Source organism: Quercus lobata, chromosome 8 (genome assembly GCF_001633185.2).
Source record: "Quercus lobata isolate SW786 chromosome 8, ValleyOak3.0 Primary Assembly, whole genome shotgun sequence".
Lineage (NCBI taxonomy): Eukaryota > Viridiplantae > Streptophyta > Magnoliopsida > Fagales > Fagaceae > Quercus > Quercus lobata.
In genome coordinates this window covers 31569672-31587475 of record NC_044911.1, presented here as the reverse complement: position 1 = coordinate 31587475, position 17804 = coordinate 31569672, and the positions used below count along the sequence as shown (strand labels likewise).

General features: G+C 34.9%; 1 protein-coding gene across 1 annotated transcript; it reads right to left on the bottom strand.

Moving 5' to 3' along the window:
• Positions 1-2669: 2669 nt before the first annotated feature.
• On the bottom strand, positions 2670-16640 carry LOC115955194 (fatty acid hydroperoxide lyase, chloroplastic). Its single transcript, XM_031073258.1, has 3 exons — positions 16050-16640; positions 4495-4876; positions 2670-3614 (listed from the first exon to the last, which is right to left on the bottom strand). Exons 1-3 carry the CDS (start codon positions 16491-16493, stop codon positions 2968-2970), a joined length of 1473 nt encoding a protein of 490 aa, XP_030929118.1. The 5' UTR covers positions 16494-16640; the 3' UTR covers positions 2670-2967.
• Between the last annotated feature and the right edge of the window lie 1164 nt (positions 16641-17804).

Genomic DNA, 17804 nt, shown 5'->3' with positions numbered 1-17804 from the left:
TCATATTTCCATGTATGTATGTGGGTTTTAAATTGTAAGGGATGAGTGTGAGAGAGTGTGAAGACTCAAGCTTAAAATGATGAACAAGTGGATTTCAAGAGTGTCTCGCGAGAAGCTTACCTGTGAAAGAGCTACGTATAAAGCACATGACTGGAAGATGAAGAGTCATGCCAGGCTAGAGATTTTCACGAGTGTCTCGCGAGAAAGACCATCCTGCAAAGTACTCACGAAACTTTCTGTTTGGCAAAAAGTTATATTTTGTTTTACCAAGTCTTTACCCACACTATATATACACTCAATACCCACAAATTGTAAAGAGTGTTTTTCAAAGAAAAAACCCTAGAAAATACACTTGAGAGTTAGGGATTGTTATACCCACAATCATCTACACATTTCCTTATAGTTTTCCTCAACTCCTACCTCTCCATCTCTGTATCCTTGAGAGGTTGCTGGCTCATACACTTAGCACACTCATTCTGAGTGTAAAGTGGGAATTTGGTGTTGTTGGGAAGTACTGGAAGGAGCCATTCATTGGCGGATGCAATCAGCCTAAATTGCGAGATCCGGAAAGTTAGAGAAGATAAGGCTCCAAGAAGTCAGTTGGTATCAGGAGCTCGGAGGGCTCAAGTACATGGGGTAGACTAGGCTTGGAGGGTCTTTTGTTATTCGTGTACTCCAACTTTATTCTCTAGTGGATTGATTTCGACTTGGGGGGTCGCGGAGAGGTTTTTCACCGATTTTTTCAGTTTCCTCTTCGATAACACATCTTGGTGTTATCTTGTGTTTGCATCTCTCTTTCCTTACTCTTATACTTTACTTTTATTGTTTATTATTTATGTGTATGCACTAAAGTAGATTTGGTGATTGCGCTTTATTTACTCTTGTTCCGTACTTAGTTTAAGTTAGAGTAAAAGCAATCTAGCCGTATTTTTTTTTTGGTCTAAACAAGCTCTTGGGTTTTAGCACAAATCCGAGCTTTCAAAGTCCAATTTAAAAATTAATTGGATTTTCTCTCAGTTATATATGTGTGTGTATGTGTGTGTGTGTGGGGATGGGTCTTAATGAAGAATTATTTTGTTTTTGTTTTTTCCGAGCTGAAACCCAAAAAGTTCACAATGTTTTTGTTTTTTCCGAGCTGATACCCAAAAAGTTCACACCTAATTGTGTGGAGCCTGTCAAGTATAAAGAGATATTGCATATAACTGTCTCGCACAACTACACTATTTATGCATTATTCTTCTCCTAATAAGAATAAAGATTATTATCATATATATTACAAACCCTCTGTTTCATCATCATCATCATCAACATATACAATTTTGTCACGGAATTTGACCCAACGCCAGTGCTCAATTATCGGAGCAATTGAATTTGCTTTTGCAGGCTGCTCGAGTAAGACATTGACAAGGATAATTGCATTCTTTCTTGCCTTCAACGCTTCCACGATTTACATGGTCCAAAAATGAAAAACAAAATGTAGATAATCCTTCACACGTGTTTGGTGTAGGATTGTCAAGACTCGTTTAGTTCGTATGACATGATTTTTTTTTTTTTTTTTTTTTTTTCCTTTTTTGATAACCGTATGACATGAAAAATTGGTTTACAAAGATGTGTTCTAAGGAACTCTACTATGGATTCTTTAGATCTTATTAACCAATTTTTTTTAATTTTTTTTAATTTTTTATAGTAGTTAGTTAAGATTATACCCTATCATTAATCTACTAACATCCCCATTACCCATATAAAATTATCAATAATGACTTTTAAAATTTAAAAAAAAAAAGAAGAAGAAGAAAGAAATGAGTTGGGAAAATCAAATGAAAGAACTTGAAATTTATTAAAAGGTTTTGTTTGATAGGTATTTTCGATAGTCTTCAAATATAAATATATTAAAGTGGAAGGTCAATCTAGAATTTAAATTAATTCTGAATTTGATGTCAAGTGTCTTTAAATTCTAAATCCACTCCAATTTCATGATGAGTATTATTTCAATTATACTCTAATTTTAGCAAAAAATTACATTCTAATTTTGTGTAAAATCCAATCATCCCTAACGTTTGGGGTGGTTGAATTTTACATCTTGACATTTCAAAATTTGGATTTCACTCCCTATATTTTATGTGTGTTTAGATTTTACTCCCTAAAGTTTAAGGATGTTTGGATTTTACATCCTAAAGTTTTAGAATTTAGGGATATAAAATTCAAACACTCTCAAACTTTAGGGAGTAAAATCTAAATTCTGAAACGTTATGGTGTAAAATCTAAATACTCTTACATCAGGAAGTAAAATTTAAATTTTGAAACTTTAAGATGTAAAATCCAAACACCCTTTAACTTTTAGATACGCAATTTACAATCAACCCTAAGATTAAATAACCTTACGAAATAAAAGAAACGTTAAGATTAAATAAACTTTCGGAATAAACTTCAGAGAATCATAACTTTAGGTAATAGTTGTGTTCCTTTTTTTTTTTTTTTTTTTTTTTTGAGATAGTTGTATCCCTAAATTTGAAATAGAGAATTATGAAATTATTGAAGCTTTTGACAAAATCAACCAAAAAAATCTAGGCGATTTTTGTCTTGGGTTGAAAGAAATTGACAGCATGCTAGGAATTAGATTGAGCCGTGAGTTCATATCCTCCACATTAAAAACGTAGTTGGATGGGAACTAGAACAGTGGAACTACAAGTCCATGATATTAAATGGGATAGAAGTGGACAAAAGATTTCAAAACACTGGTCCACACATGATCCCATCTCACATGGTATAAATATAATCAGTATCATCAATCTCACCTGTATCAATCAATAGTGGACCCCACTTATCCTTTCTCAGATACCCATATCATAAAGGCCACATATTATCTTCCTGTCTTTAGATCTCAGTACAGCCTTGGCCCCTGAATAGTCAATACACTCATAAATACAGACAAAAAAAAAATCACAATCAAAGCAGCAGTGATTGCCCTCACTTTGCCTTTTCAACGGCTGTGATTGAGCTAGAGTCCCCAGTGATTGAATCATACCTACGGAAAACGTAAGCAACAAACAAAGCAGCAGTGAGGACCACATAGTCCTTAGCCGCACACTGTTTATTTGACACGGTGGGTGAACCGGTCTGTGGCCCATTGGACCAGTACAAGTAATTCAGTAACTCCAACCCTTTCTCATTCATGAACCGGTCCGGTTTAAAACTCTCCGGTTCATTGAATATCTTTGGGTCCTTCATGACCAGCTTTTGATACCCACAAAGCAATTCGCCCTTTTTGATGTCAAAGACCGAGTCATGTGAACTCAGTTGGAAATCCTTCCTAGCTCGGCCATATTGAATTGGAACCGGTGGGTTGAGTCGGAGGGTTTCGTACACAACTGACTGAATTAGTGGCATTTCTTTAATTGAGTCGAAACTCAGAGTTGACCCGCCTTTCTCTCTTGCTTCTTTTCTTAACTTTGCTTGTAATCCGGTCGTGTCACTCGCTATTGTGCTCACTAAACTTGGAAGGAAAACTGAGAACCCGCCAAACGCGTTGAAACCCAGCACGAATAGTAAATTGTGAATGCTTTCTTTTCGAGTCAGTCCAAACTCAGTCTCACCTCTTTGTAACACTTCCTTACCTATTGAAGGACAACACAAATGAGTCGATTACATTCTCTATAATCTTAATTTTTTGTTTCTTTGTATTCTCAAATTTTAGTTTGTGAATTGAGGATTTCACTTCAAAAAATCATAGTTTCAAGTTAAAAATTTAAGTATCTTTTTATTCTGCTCACAAGCATCTCTATTTAATTAAAATTATCTAACTTGATTAGATCAAGTTTCTCTCCAAATATACTTGAAGGAGCTTCCTCCAAATTTCTAGATAACAATATAAAAGACTAAATACATAATAACATTTGTTTTTAAACACATGCTTTTTTTTTTTTTTTGGGTTAATAATTACAAATCGAGTCATTTGATTATCTATTAATGAATAAATAGGTCATGTAACTTAAATGAGTCAAAGTATCTTTTAAAATTTCACTTGTAGTATTAGAGGAAAAGTCAATCATATATAGATACTCTAAATTTTTACTTATTTATTATTTTTGAAAAATTATAAATATTATCATAAGTATTTTTTTTTAATTGTAAATTTTTTTTTCGAATAAAAAAGGATGCTGTTTAACAAGATATCTTTATTAAAAAAGTAAAATATAGTTTTGAAAAAGCATTCCGTTTTAATAATGATTTAATATTTTAATGATATATATTAGTAGTTTTTTTTTTTTCCTTCTAATAAAAAAACATAAGGTTTAAAGCTACAACAAATTTCACAATAATTAAGATGAGAGATTATGATTAGTGTATCATAAAAATTAAATCAATAATATTAACGTTGTACCGATCACAATCTTCTACCTTAATACCTTAATAGTTATGAAATTTTTAGTTAATATTTAAAAAATAAAGAAAATAGAACAAAATAATTAAAGATGGTTAGGTAATATTAATTACCTTCTTTTTCCACAAATTCGTAGATCTTCTTGTAGTCTCCACTGACAAGGAAAAAAGGGTATGCCCAAGAATGAAGAAAAATCTCCACAAGAGGCTGAAGGGCACCAATGTAGATGGTGGGGAGGAGCTGGAGGGCGAGCCAGCGGTCGAGCATGGCATAGCCGGACTCCGCAATCTCCTGTGAGCTCGATGGGTCGGCCCCAACAAGGCACTTGACGAGGAACTTGAAGATGAACTGTTGCAGAGGGACAAGGTAGCTGGCGGAGCCGGATTTCGTGATGGTGGACTCTATGCCGTCCCACATGGTGTCCAGGTTCGTTAAGACTTCACTCACCCATATTTTTGAGCTCTGTTTTAGGGTGTCCATGGCAAAGCTTTTTAGCTGTGGAGAAAAGTGAAGAAGGTGAAGTGAGGCTCGTTAATGGCAGTTTGTCTTGGCGGGTTAAGATTTGAAATTATGAGGTGGCAAGAGGGTAGGCCAATAGTATTGTCCTAAAATTAAAATAAAATAGTTATTTTTTATTATTATAAATAATATAGATGTTATTAGATAAAAATAAAAAATAAAAAATCCAATTACCATTATGGTCTTGATTTTGTCACCACAAAATTCATGAAGTAAATCCTAACACAAAATCATGCTAGTGCTACAGTACTACAGACACAACACCTTCCCAACAAATTTTTAGTAAGTTATTACTAATTCTCATATGAACTTATCATTGACATTCTCTTTTTATTTACTATTAAAAATTAATAATTTGCCACTTACACTTATTGTGAAATTATTGTGCATGCAACTTTTTTATTTTATTTTTTGATATAGTTAAGTTTTAGGATAAATTTTAGTTACAAAATTAATTGTAGCCTAAAACTACAAACTTACTCAATATCTTTTTAATGGAGGTGAATTTTAACATATCCACCATTAGATTACATCTTCTTATATTTTTCATGCTTACAAAAATTTCCAGAAAATTAAAAATTAATAGTTATACCATCAATATATTGTTTAAATTGCAAATTTTTGTAATTTAAAATTATGCATAAAATATATACTTATAGATCATATAGTAAATATATCCAATTGACACAAAATTTAATATATGTATTAATATAAAGAACATACAATTTAACAACTAGATTTCTAAAATATGTAGTAATGTTTATTTTATTGAGTAGGGTTGTAGTCTTAAACTACAATCAATTTTGTAGTTAAACTTTGTCCTAAGTTTTAAACAATCACAATGTTTCTTTATTAAAAAAAAATAAAAAAAAAACTAATAAAAATATATAATTCAACAAATATTAACTGCTCATTTACCTTAGATAAAATGTCGTATATAATAATATAAACAAATCAACTAAAAAGTTAAACGGAAAAAGCTGCCGACAAATTAATGTGTATAGAATTAGTTTTCTATATGCTGATCTTAGAGCATCTCTCGCAAAATCTCCAAATTTTTGTACTATTTGGAGAATGAATAGTGATTTTTACCTTTAAACTACTCACTTTTTCAAATACACTTCCAACAGATTCTCTATCTCATTTAAATATTATTTCTTCATTCATTATTTATTTTTTTTTAACAATTACACATCTTCCAACATTTTTTTTTTCAACACTTAATTATTATAATATGAAAAAAGCATTTGAAGAGTAAACAGTAGCTCATCAGACTTGATGAGTTACTGTTCATGAGCCAAAAAAAAAAAAATCTAAGTATAGAGAATCCATTGGAGAGCTTTTTTTGAGTTTCACTCTCTATTATAGAGAGAATTTTGGGTTTACATAGACCATTGGAGATGCTATACAACATGATCTATGTAACTCATGATAAGACGTCGACAGCTAATTAGTGGCTAACCAGAAATTTACTTGAGGGTAAAATCAAATACTACTAATTAATTTAATTTTTAATAAAAAAATTAATTATTTAATATATTGAAGAAAGGTCTTTCCAATCATGAAATAAAACCATATTTATGATTTGGTAAGTTTAATATGAAACATTGTGCCAAATTAAACAATGAAAAGTAGTTTATTGCTATAAATTGCAGATATGATAATAAATTGTCATAACTTTAACAAGGAATAAAAATTAACAATGTGAAAATGAATTATAAAATCCACAAATTTAAAATTCATAAAGAAGTCATTGAAAAGAAAAACAAAAACAAAACTTATTACATATAAGAGCTGTAGGGGCCCACTTTGCAGCCCAAGCCCCAGATGTATGGGATCTTGGACCTGTGAGCTCAGTACAATAAATTTGTAGAGAAATGGTCGAAGAGCTAGGTTTCAGTGCATGGATAACAGTTAATATGGTGTTCACGACAGTCAGACAAAGATGAATTGAGTTTATCTAGGAAGGTTGGTCCTCGGCACAATCCGAGGAGCTTTTTATAGTATACGTTGAGTGGTAGGGGTTCCAGCGTCCTTTCTTGATTGCCTCCAATCACCCCCTTTTATATCAGTTTCCTTCTTTTTGATGCAGATTCATAATGCTGATACTTGTCCCATTAGCCCCTCCCCAAAGTTGTTAGAGGTGGTTGTAAAGGTAGAAAAACATGGCTCTGTCAAGTACAAAGCACTGAATGCAATAATGGCAGTTTTCCCTTAGATCTTTCCATTCTTTTCGTTGTCCTTTTCTGTCTTAGTACTTTTCCTATTCCAAAGAATGACCCGGAATGCCACTTTCAGTAATAGACTGTTCCCTTTGTCCTCGGCCATACCTGGCCAAGGAGGGGTTTTTCCCATGGCCAAGGAAGAGTTCTTCCTTGGACTGGGCCCTTGACCCAACGTGTATATTGGTATGGGCTCCCCGGTCTGTACCCCTCACAATAGCCCCTCGAGATTCTTCTTTTCTTCCCTATGGGAGGAAAGGAGGATCTCGATGTGATGATAGTTCTTTCGCGCCCATTTTACACTACGTTTGATTGTAAGATATTCTTTTAGTTTATCCAAGTCACGTTCCTGACGTTTTGGTACACAAGGCGCGCTTTCATTAAGGTCTTTTACGAGATGACGCGAATCCAACGGCTGAAGACTGCTTTGGAAATTGAGCGAGATTTATCTCGCTTATAATTCTTTCTTTGAGATTTGGGCGAATTAATTGCCACCAAATTTGCCTCCTATATAAGACACATGGGGGGTGTCGTTCTTCTTCATTTACAGATCCTTGAGTTCTACGGGAGTTTCCAGCTCTTAACTCTTCAAATGTTCCCAAGGGCCCCACCAGGGTGTTGATTGAGGTTTAGGGAATGAAGTGGCCAAGGATAAAGGTGAGGGTGAGGGAACCAAACCCTCTTCAGAAGCTGAGGATGTTGCCAAGATTCAGGATGACACGGTTAAGGCAAGGGAAGCAGAGGCCAAAGACATTTCTTCCTTTCAACCAAGCAAGAAATAAGTCTTTCCTCTTTCAGCCAAAATCCAAAGTAGGTGTAGATCGAATCAAATTTTTGGTACAACAAAATTTGGATTTCACCTAGCGCCATGTGTTGCGTGTGCGTGGATTTGGATTTCTTATCGCCGGTACCATCCATATTTGCTCGATTGCTGCTAGAGCAAGATTATGGATCTGGCGTCTCCGCTTCTTCATCTTTCTCATCGGCGGTAACATCCATACTTGCTCGATTACTGCTAGAGCAATACTTGCTCGATTGCTGCTAGAGCAAGACTGTGGGTCTGGCGTTTCTGCTTCTTATTCTTTCTCATCGCTGGTACCATCCATACTTACTCGATTGCTGCTAGAACAAGATTGTGGATTTATCGTTCCCATGGACTGCTTTTTATAGTTAGCTTTTGAAACAGGCTTGCCTAAGCCCTTTTATGTACAATTTACTTCTTCTTTATCTAATAAAAAGATGACCTTATTTTACTTTGCAAACCTTTCCTTTTCTGTAATAATTGCTTTATGAATGGGTGTGCTGGTATTTTTTCCTTCAAATAGTATTTAAAATTGATGTTGTTGATGGTAAAGAGTTGTCACTCTGAATTTATCAAAACTGACGAGCACCCGACTGCTAACTTTAAATAAGTTAACTATATAGGACTAATCAGGAAAATAACCATGTGCTCTACATTGCGAATAACGCAACCGCCAAAGGACGTGTAATTTAAAGTAAGTAGTCCGAGGGGGTCACCGGGTACTAAGGTTTTTTTTCAACATTTACAATAATGTAATAGCGTTAACTTCCCATAAGCGTCTGGTCCGAGGACCAAGGCATGATTGAATTTAGCTTAAACACCTAGAAAGTTGCCAATGCGTGTTAATTTCCACAAAGCAGGAGATCTGAGGACCCGACATAGTTAAGATTCTATTTAACCGCTTCAAAAGATGCCAAGTAACTAGTTTTCCCGTAGATTTGGGTTCGAGAACCATGCAAAACCTTGGTTCTGTCTAGTACTTAGGTTTTTCATGAGGTAACTAGTTTCCCCATAGGTTTGAGTCCGAGGACCATGCAAGACCTTGATTCTGTCTAGCACTTATATTCTTCTTGAAGTAATTAGTTTCCCCATAGGTTTGAGTCCGAGGACCATGCAAGACCTTGGTTCTGTCTAGCACTTATATTCTTCTTGAAGTAACTAATTTTCCCATAGGTTTGAGTCCGAGGACCATGCAAGATCTTGGTTCTGTCTAGTACTTAGGTTTTTCATGGAGTAACTAGTTTCCCCATAGGTTTGAGTCCGAGAACCATGCAAGACCTTGGTTTTGTCTAGCATTCATATTCTTCTAGAAGTAACTAGTTTCCCCATAGGTTTGAGTCCGAAGACTATGCAAGACCTTGGTTCTGTCTAGCACTCATATTCTTCTTGAAGTAACTAGTTTCCCCATAGGTTTGAGTCCAAGGACCATGCAAGACCTTGATTTTGTCTAGTACTTAGGTTTTTCATGGAGTAACTAGTTTCCCTATAGGTTTGAGTCCGAGGACCATGCAAGACCTTGGTTCTGTCTAGTACTTAGGTTCTTCTTAAAGTAACTAGTTTCCCCATAGGTTTGAGTCCAAGGACTATGCAAGACCTTGGTTCTATCTAGTACTTAGGTTCTTCTTGAAATAACTAGTTTCCCCACAGGTTTGAGTCTGAGGACCATGCAAGACCTTGGTTCTGTCTAGTACTTAGATTTTTCATAGAGTAACTAGTTTCCCCATAGGTTTGAGTCCGAGAACCATACAAGATCTTGGTTCTATCTAGTACTTAGGTTCTTCTTGAAGTAACTAGTTTCTCCATAGGTTTGAGTTCGAGAACCATGCAAAACCTTGGTTCTGTCTAGCATTCATACTCTTCTTGAAGTAACTAGTTTCCCCATAGGTTTAAGTCCGAGGATCATGCAAGACCTTGGTTCTGTCTAGCACTCATATTCTTCTTGAAGTAACTAGTTTCCCCATAAGTTTGAGTCCAAGGACCATGCAAGACCTTGATTATGTCTAGTATTTAGGTTTTTCATGGAGTAACTAGTTTCCCCATAAGTTTGAATCCGAGGACCATGCAAGACCTTGATTCTATCTAGCACTCATATTCTTCTTGAAGTAACTAGTTTCCCCATAGATTTGAGTCCGAGAACCATGCAAGACCTTGGTTCTGTCTAGCACTCATATTCTTCTTGAAGTAACTAGTTTCCCCCATAGATTTGAGTCCGAGGACCATGCAAGACCTTGGTTTTGTCTAACACTTATAATCTTCTTGAAGTAACTAGTTTTCCCATAGATTTGAGTCTGAGAACTATGCAAGACCTTAGTTCTCGGCTTCTTTCTCCAATGGGAATTCATCGAGTCGGGCTACTAGACCTGCGAGAACTAGCCCCTAAACAAATGTACGGGGCATATACTTGATGTCAGAAGCCCCTAGAACTGTGCCCCATTTAGCAATCCTCCCCGTGTAATCAGTATCTTGAAGAGTAGCTCTGAGCGGAAGTTGAGTTATGACAATAACTGTGTATTCTTGGAAATAATGGGAAAGCTTCCGTGCATCATGCACCACTGCCAAAATGGTCTTCTCGAGAGACTCTTACTGATGGGAGCTTGATCCTACCATGATTAATCGTTGCACTCACTAACACACGAGCTCTTCCCACAGACGGCGCCAATTGTAAGGACCTGCTTTACAGCTCAAGCTGCAGATGTATGGGATCTTGGACCTGTGAGCCCAGTACAATAAATTTGTAGAGAATGGATCGAAGAGCTAGGCCTCAGTGCATGGATAACAGTTAATATGGTCTTCATGACAGTCAGACAAAGATGAACTGAGTTTATCTAGGAAGATTGGTCCTCGGCACAATCCGAGGAGCTTTTTCTAGTATACGTTGAGTGGTAGGGGTTCTAGCGTCCTCTCTTCATTGCCTCCCATTACCCCTCTTTTATATCAATTTTCTTCTTTTTGATGCAGATTCATAGTGTTGATATTTGTCCCATCAGCCCCTCCTCAAAGTTGTTGGGAGCGGTTGTAAAGGCAGAAAAGTATGGCCCTATCAGGTATAGAACACTGAATGCAATAATGACAGCTTTCCCTTAAATATTTTCATTCTTTCCGTTGTCATTTTCTGTCTTAGTACTTTTCCTATTCCAAGGAATGACCCGGAGTGCCACTCTCAGTAATAGGCCATTCCTTTTGTCCTCAGCCATACCTGGCCGAGGAGGGGTTCTTCCCATGGCCGAGAAGGGGTTCTTCCTTGGACTGGGCCCTTGGCCCAACGTGTATATTGGTATGGACTCCCCGGTCTGTTACCCCCCACAAGAGCTATTACTTGCATATAAAAATTATTAAATGACTAAAACCATTAAGAATAATTAAAACAACATCAGCTTTAAATGAAGGAAATATGTTGTTTTCTATTGATTGTGAAAGTCTTCCTTTTTTCTTTTCTTTTTCTTTTTCTTTTTTTTTTTTTTGGGAAAAGGGGGGTGGGGGGTGTCATTATTCAAACAATAAAATGCCGCGTAAAAAGAAAAATGAAAGTTGTAAACCTAATTTTCATGATACAAATCTTTCATCAGCTATCTAAAATATTTCAATTTTTCCTATTATTAAAAAATTTAAAAAAAAATTAAGATTCCAATGAAATAATTTGAAGAAGCAACACACCTAACTTCCAATAATATTATATGATAGAACAATGTTAACATTTAATAACACAAAATGTTTATTATTTTCTCCACAATTTACTAAGATAGTAAGTCATAATATCCTATATTAAAAAAGGATGCTAAGTTATAATAGGTGCAATATTACTTTTACTTGAATATATTAATGATATTACTTTACTAAATATCAATCACATCATCATGTTATCTTAATAGGGCTGTCCATCAACCCGGAAGACCCGACCCACCCGATTGAACCGATCCAACCTGAAGACCCACGATCGAACTCGAATTCTCAGACGGGTCGGATGCGGGTCTGTTAGTTTAAAATACCGGGTTTTCGGCTCGAGTTCGGGTCTCACACTTCTTGACCCCTAAAAATAGACCCGACCGCCCATAAATTTAAAAGGGAATCACGCTGGTTTCCATCGTTATTCATGCCTGATACTAGAACTCTAGAAGGTCTGATGCCAAAACTTCATATTCTTTTTTCACGCTCTCTCATTTCTCTCACAGTCACTAACCCTAGCCGTCAAATCACTAACCCTAAATGCCTTCGTCAACTTTCCCAACTGCCACCGTCCTAGGTTGAGTCACTCTCAAGCCCCACCAATGGTGCATGTACTGATCTTGTGCAATCTGATCTTTGCCATAAATCATCCTCTAATCTACTTCAAATCTCCTCCGAAGCTCTAATCTTGTGAAATCTGATGGTGGTTGTATTTTTGGAGGGAGAGGGAGTGGTTGTTGTGTGGCTTGTGTCAGTAGAGTGTTATATCTCCTCTTTCTCTCTCTTCGTATCAGTCTTAGATCTGGGTTTGTAGTATTTTTGGTGCTATTTGGTTTTAGTCTCAAATCTGGGTTTTGTTGTATTTTTTGTGTTATTTGGTTTTAGTCTCAAATCTGGTGGTGGTATTTTTTGTGTTGTGTAATTGATTTCTCTAGCTTTGCATTATGGTTGTGATCTATGTTTTTCTTGGGTTTGATTTCTTCTAAGTTGTTATTTCAAACCCGAAATCACCCGATGATTCCAACCCGCTCAACCGATGACCCGAGCCACCGGTTCCGACCCGAATGTTCAGTCGGCTGCAAGTCTATTTTTTGTTCACCCGATTCAATCAAGTCGATTACGGGTCAACTCCAAACCCAATCCGATCCAACCCAACCCGTGGACAGTCCTACATCTTAATAGTTATGAAAATTTTATATACTTTTTGTATCACTAGATATATTATTTATGAGATAAAGATTTTTTATTTGAATCTCTATTTCCTTTCCCCTTTCTTATTAGGACTAACTAAACCCACCAATGAAAAAAACCAAAAAAGAAAAGAAAAAAAAGAAAGAAAAGCAATCTACAATGAGATCATTGTCATTTCATGGAAAGTAGCTTTGAGAATGACCTCAAGTAGCTAACACTCTTTATGTTAGCTACTTGTGATATTAATATAGTTCAAAATTTAGAGTTCAAACTAACCAAACCCTTTGGAATTTGTGGAAGGGAACAAGATGTATAGAGCATACATCAACCTCAGCATCATTTTAGATAAACTAAAATACCTATTTTATCTCCTCAAACATCACTTTATCTATTTTACCAACTCATTTTACAATTCACCCAACATTCCAGTTTCTATTTTTACATTCAACCCATTAAAATAATATAAACCAACTATCAAATAATAATATAATATACACTTCACACTTCTCTCTCCATCAAACCCACGACCAGCAATCACCACCATTAACAACCCATCACCACTAGCAACCCACCAAACCCACCAAAGCCATCACCACCACTACCATTGAAACACCACAAAATTGGAGGGAAAAAAAAAAAAAAACCACAACATCGGCCACCACCACCGAACCACAACAACCCACAAATCACCAACCACCACCACTACAACATTAACACATCACAAACCCAAAAATTCCAACAAAAGTTCCGTACCCACAAAACCACAAAACAACCACCAAGATCCACACCCATTGCCACTACCAAACCCACCGCTGAATCAACAGCCACCACTGCCAATCAAACACCACGACCCAAGACCAATCTTTAAAACCTAGAAACTACCAAGAAACCACGACCCAAGACTAATCTTCAAAACCCAGAAACATCGATCAAACCAAAGACCCACGAACCACACGATATAAACACCGATCAAACCAAGAAACCACAGAAGCATTGATCTAAACCCAAGACCCACTCGATATAAACCCAAAAACGACCAATCTTCAAGCCATCATCATTAGTCTTCTAGCCTCTACTGTCACCTTTGCCGTTGCCATTGCCACTAAGATAGACTTGGCTGAGATAGGAGAGAGGAGAGTAATGAAATAAAGAATTTGAAACCATGGGCAAGAGGCAAAGAAAAGAGAGAGAAAGAGAGGGAGAGTGAATATTTTTTTTATTAAAGAGGAGAGAGAATTTCACTGTAAAGAATAAAATACTACTCCCTCTGTCCTAATTTATTTGTCCTGCTTGAAAAGTCAAACTTTTTAAGGGAAAATCATTTATTGTTTTGTCTGTCTTATAATTATGTATAAGTTTACAAAACTATCCTTAAATAAATTCATCAACTTTTTTAAAAAGAGTTATTCTTAATGAGACAACTAAAAAGGTGTCCCAATTAAATTGATTTTATTAAATATTAGTTAGTTTTCTTTTCAAATAGTTTTGAAAATAAAGTAGGGATATAATAAGAACATTAGTAAACTAATAATTTTTATTTTTAGAAACAGGACAATATTTTGGGACATCCTAAAATGGAATAGAGGACAAACAAATTAGGACGGAGGTAATAATATTTAATTTTAAGCAATTAGCTATAGTAGGTTGTATATATTCAACCTTACCATAGCTAGTTGGGAAAAAATTTGAGGTTTGGTAACTAGGATGTAGCATGCTTTTAAGGAATTAGGCTGTAAAATAGCAACTAGAGGCTGTTTACACTCCTAATACTAGTGCTCTAACAAACATTTACCTACATCAGCCTCAATATTTGTTTCTCTATTTAATTTAAATAATATTTTTTTTCTCATAAAATAAATAAATATATTTTTATTTCTTTCCCACCCCACCCAACAGTTACCACGTTCACCTTCACAGAACAATACCATAAGTCCAGAATATATACCTCACTTCAGCAAAAATACACAGCAACCCAACTTCCCCTTTCAAAGCAAACCATGTCCACCACCGGCGTTTTCTCTTAGAACTTCCATCAAACACATTATAATCTAATGGTATCCCATAATAATGAGTATTCCCTCTTATCCATTCTATTCCCTCCAACTTAAACTTTCAAATAAGAGAAAAGAATTTTCATTCCCTCTATTAAAATTTCCAAACAAGAAAATGGAAGAATATTTAAATTATTATTTTCATTCTTTTTTATTTCATTCTATTCTCTCCGAGTCAATGTACTCTCGATTATAACGAAATAGTACTCACTTTTTTCACATTTATGGTGAAATCCACCTTAAATTTAATGAATAAACCCCACCATGAATGTAATAGAAGGAAGCATCATTTACTATGCTCCAAAAGTATCTAACAATTACTAGGACCAACCTAACCTTATTTCAACTAGCTAGCTACAAATCTAAATATTTCATAAGTAATTAAGGTATGTTTGGATATCACTTATTTTGTTGAAATTAAAAAATTATTACTAAAAGTATTATAGATAAAGGTAAAAATTAGTTAAAATAATAGAGTGAGACTCATAAATAATACAAAAAATACTGTAAAAATAAACTATGAAATAATTTTAATTTTTCGTTATGACCCAACGCTCGCTAATGTCAAAGGTTGTTAACTGAAAAACGACGGTAACATTATAAAAAAATATAATAAAGAAAAAAAACAGAGAAAGAAAAACGACGGTGACTGTCCCTGCCTGTTAAGACCACAAATCCAAATCCGATTTCACCACTATTGTTAAGGCATGTTTCTTGTGGTGTTATTAACTACAGGACCACTAATTAGCTGTACGCATCTATGTTGACAGTGTCCTGATGAGCGTCTCAGAATCTTAAGAGCTTTCTTAAAAGCTTTTAAGAAAGCTTGAAAAAGACGAATTGGGTTTGCCAAATTACGATCGGGACCTTGGGACCATTTTCGTCTTTTCGTAACTTGGTTTTCACATGAACACTTAATTATTTCTAGCAAAATATTCATAAAAAAATTTTTAAAAAAAAATTAGTAAAAAAAGAAAATAGCTATGAAAATTATTGTGTCCCTGATGACCTTACTGTATCCGATCCAAATGATGACCAAAATATATATGTTTCAACAGCAGATATTAGCATCACTATTCACTAGCAATTGCAAACAATTAACTGAAGTGCCGTAAAAGAAACTTATGTTATGTTAGAGAAAAAGGGAAAAAATGTTAATTAGCCAAATGCAAATAAAAGTAGTAATAATAAAAGAGCAATTGCTATAATGTGATCCATACCTTAGAGTGTTGTGGCTCAGAAGTATCGAGATAAGCACAGACCCTGATATCCCCAGTGAACTTCACACTAGGCATGAAATCTCCAACAAGAACATCCCTTTTGTCCACAAGCTCCATATCAAAGAGGTGTGCAAAGGACTTGGTGTCAAGGACAGCAACAACGTTGGGATTAACATTGGAGAAGAAAGGGAAAGTTGGAGGGATATTGGTGCGAAAAACTGTGCTCCTGTGCTTCTCTATTCGCTTCTTTAAGAATGTTTCAGGCCCTTGGAACCAAAAATAATTGAGCCTGTCTGAGATGGGTCCTAGTAAAGGCAAGCCATAGCTACCAGGGATTGTACGTAGTGGTAGAGTTGTTGGTGGTGGAGACACTGGTGGTGGCGAAGATAGAGGCGATTGTGATGGTGATGGCACACCTGGTGATATGCTCATCTTGATGGACATGGTTGATGCTTCTTCTTCAAGTGTGTTTTCTGTATCTGTGTTTTGTTAGGAATGACAAGGGCAAGGACTTGTGGTATTTATAGTGAAGGAGGTGTTAATCACCGATTGGAATAAAGAGTGAGGTATTATTATTAATCGCCAATCATGAGGAATTGAAAATTTTGAATTACCTAGACTTTAAGGGCAATACCAAGGTAGTGTTTGGATTCTTAGTCATTTCACATTTCCTCTTTTTTTTTTTCTTTTTTTTTCTTTTTTTTTGCACACGTTTCAGCTTTAAGGGACAAAGTTATTGTTGAATCGTTGATGTACTATTTATCACTATTTATGAGATCCATAACTATTTTATTCAGAAAAAATATTAAAAAATAGATCTCACGGTACTATTTACATATTTAAAAATTATTTTATTAAAGTGTTTTTAATTTTCAGTAAAAGAAATTGTATCTAAACGAACCTTGAAACTATAAAATATAAACAATCACATAATTTTTACAAAATATAAACAATCACATAATTTTTACAATAAGTTTTTATATAGTGTGAACCCACATGAAACCACCATTCTATTCTTTTTTTTTCTTTTTTTTTTAGTACTAGCATTTTCCTGATTTTACTCATTCTCATCCTGACCACTACGTACATCAATGCCGACGCTTGCTAAGGCCCAATTATGCCCTCACTTGTCCCAATTTTCTTTTAAAGGTTTCAAGGCCTCCATGAAACAAACAAAAAGGTCCCAAAATTGTATAAAGATAGCCACTTTTTTTAAATAGAATATATACATGAGCTCTGCATTTTTTTTTTCCCTCAACTTAAAATTAAAATATATGTATATATATTGAGCAAATATAAATTCAATAAAATTGAAACCTTAATTGTTTCAAAAAAGAAATTGTTATGGGGTTGTTATGAATGTGCCAAATAATCATTAAAAATAAATTATCTTAACAACTTATATAAGAAATCTTAATAAATCCTTGAAACAAAAACTATATTAGCAATTTTGTATCTCAAAATGCAAAAACAGTTTTTAAACAAAATAAATATAAAAAATTGAATAAATAACATTTAAATATTAAAAAAAAAATCACAAAAAAAATTTCACATTATGACTCAGAATTTATTAAACCAATCTCGACAGTATTTTACTTTATCATTAACCATTTATGACATCAGTAATAGTAAAAAAAAAATTGTCAAATCTTACGTGTCTACAGACTTTCTCATGAAAATTACCACTATCAAGAATCATCATACACGAAAGAGTTTGCAAAAAGCCGAAAAGACAAGAGGGTACCGAAAAAACGT

Coding starts and splice junctions, on each gene's coding strand:
- LOC115955194 (XM_031073258.1), bottom strand. CDS start 16,493: ATGTCCATCAAGATGAGCATATCACCAGGTGTGCCATCACCATCACAA. Junction 4,877..16,049: donor CTGAGCCACAACACTCTAAG/GTATGGATCACA, acceptor TTTTCTCCACAG/CTAAAAAGCTTTGCCATGGA. Junction 3,615..4,494: donor CGAATTTGTGGAAAAAGAAG/GTAATTAATATT, acceptor GTCCTTCAATAG/GTAAGGAAGTGTTACAAAGA.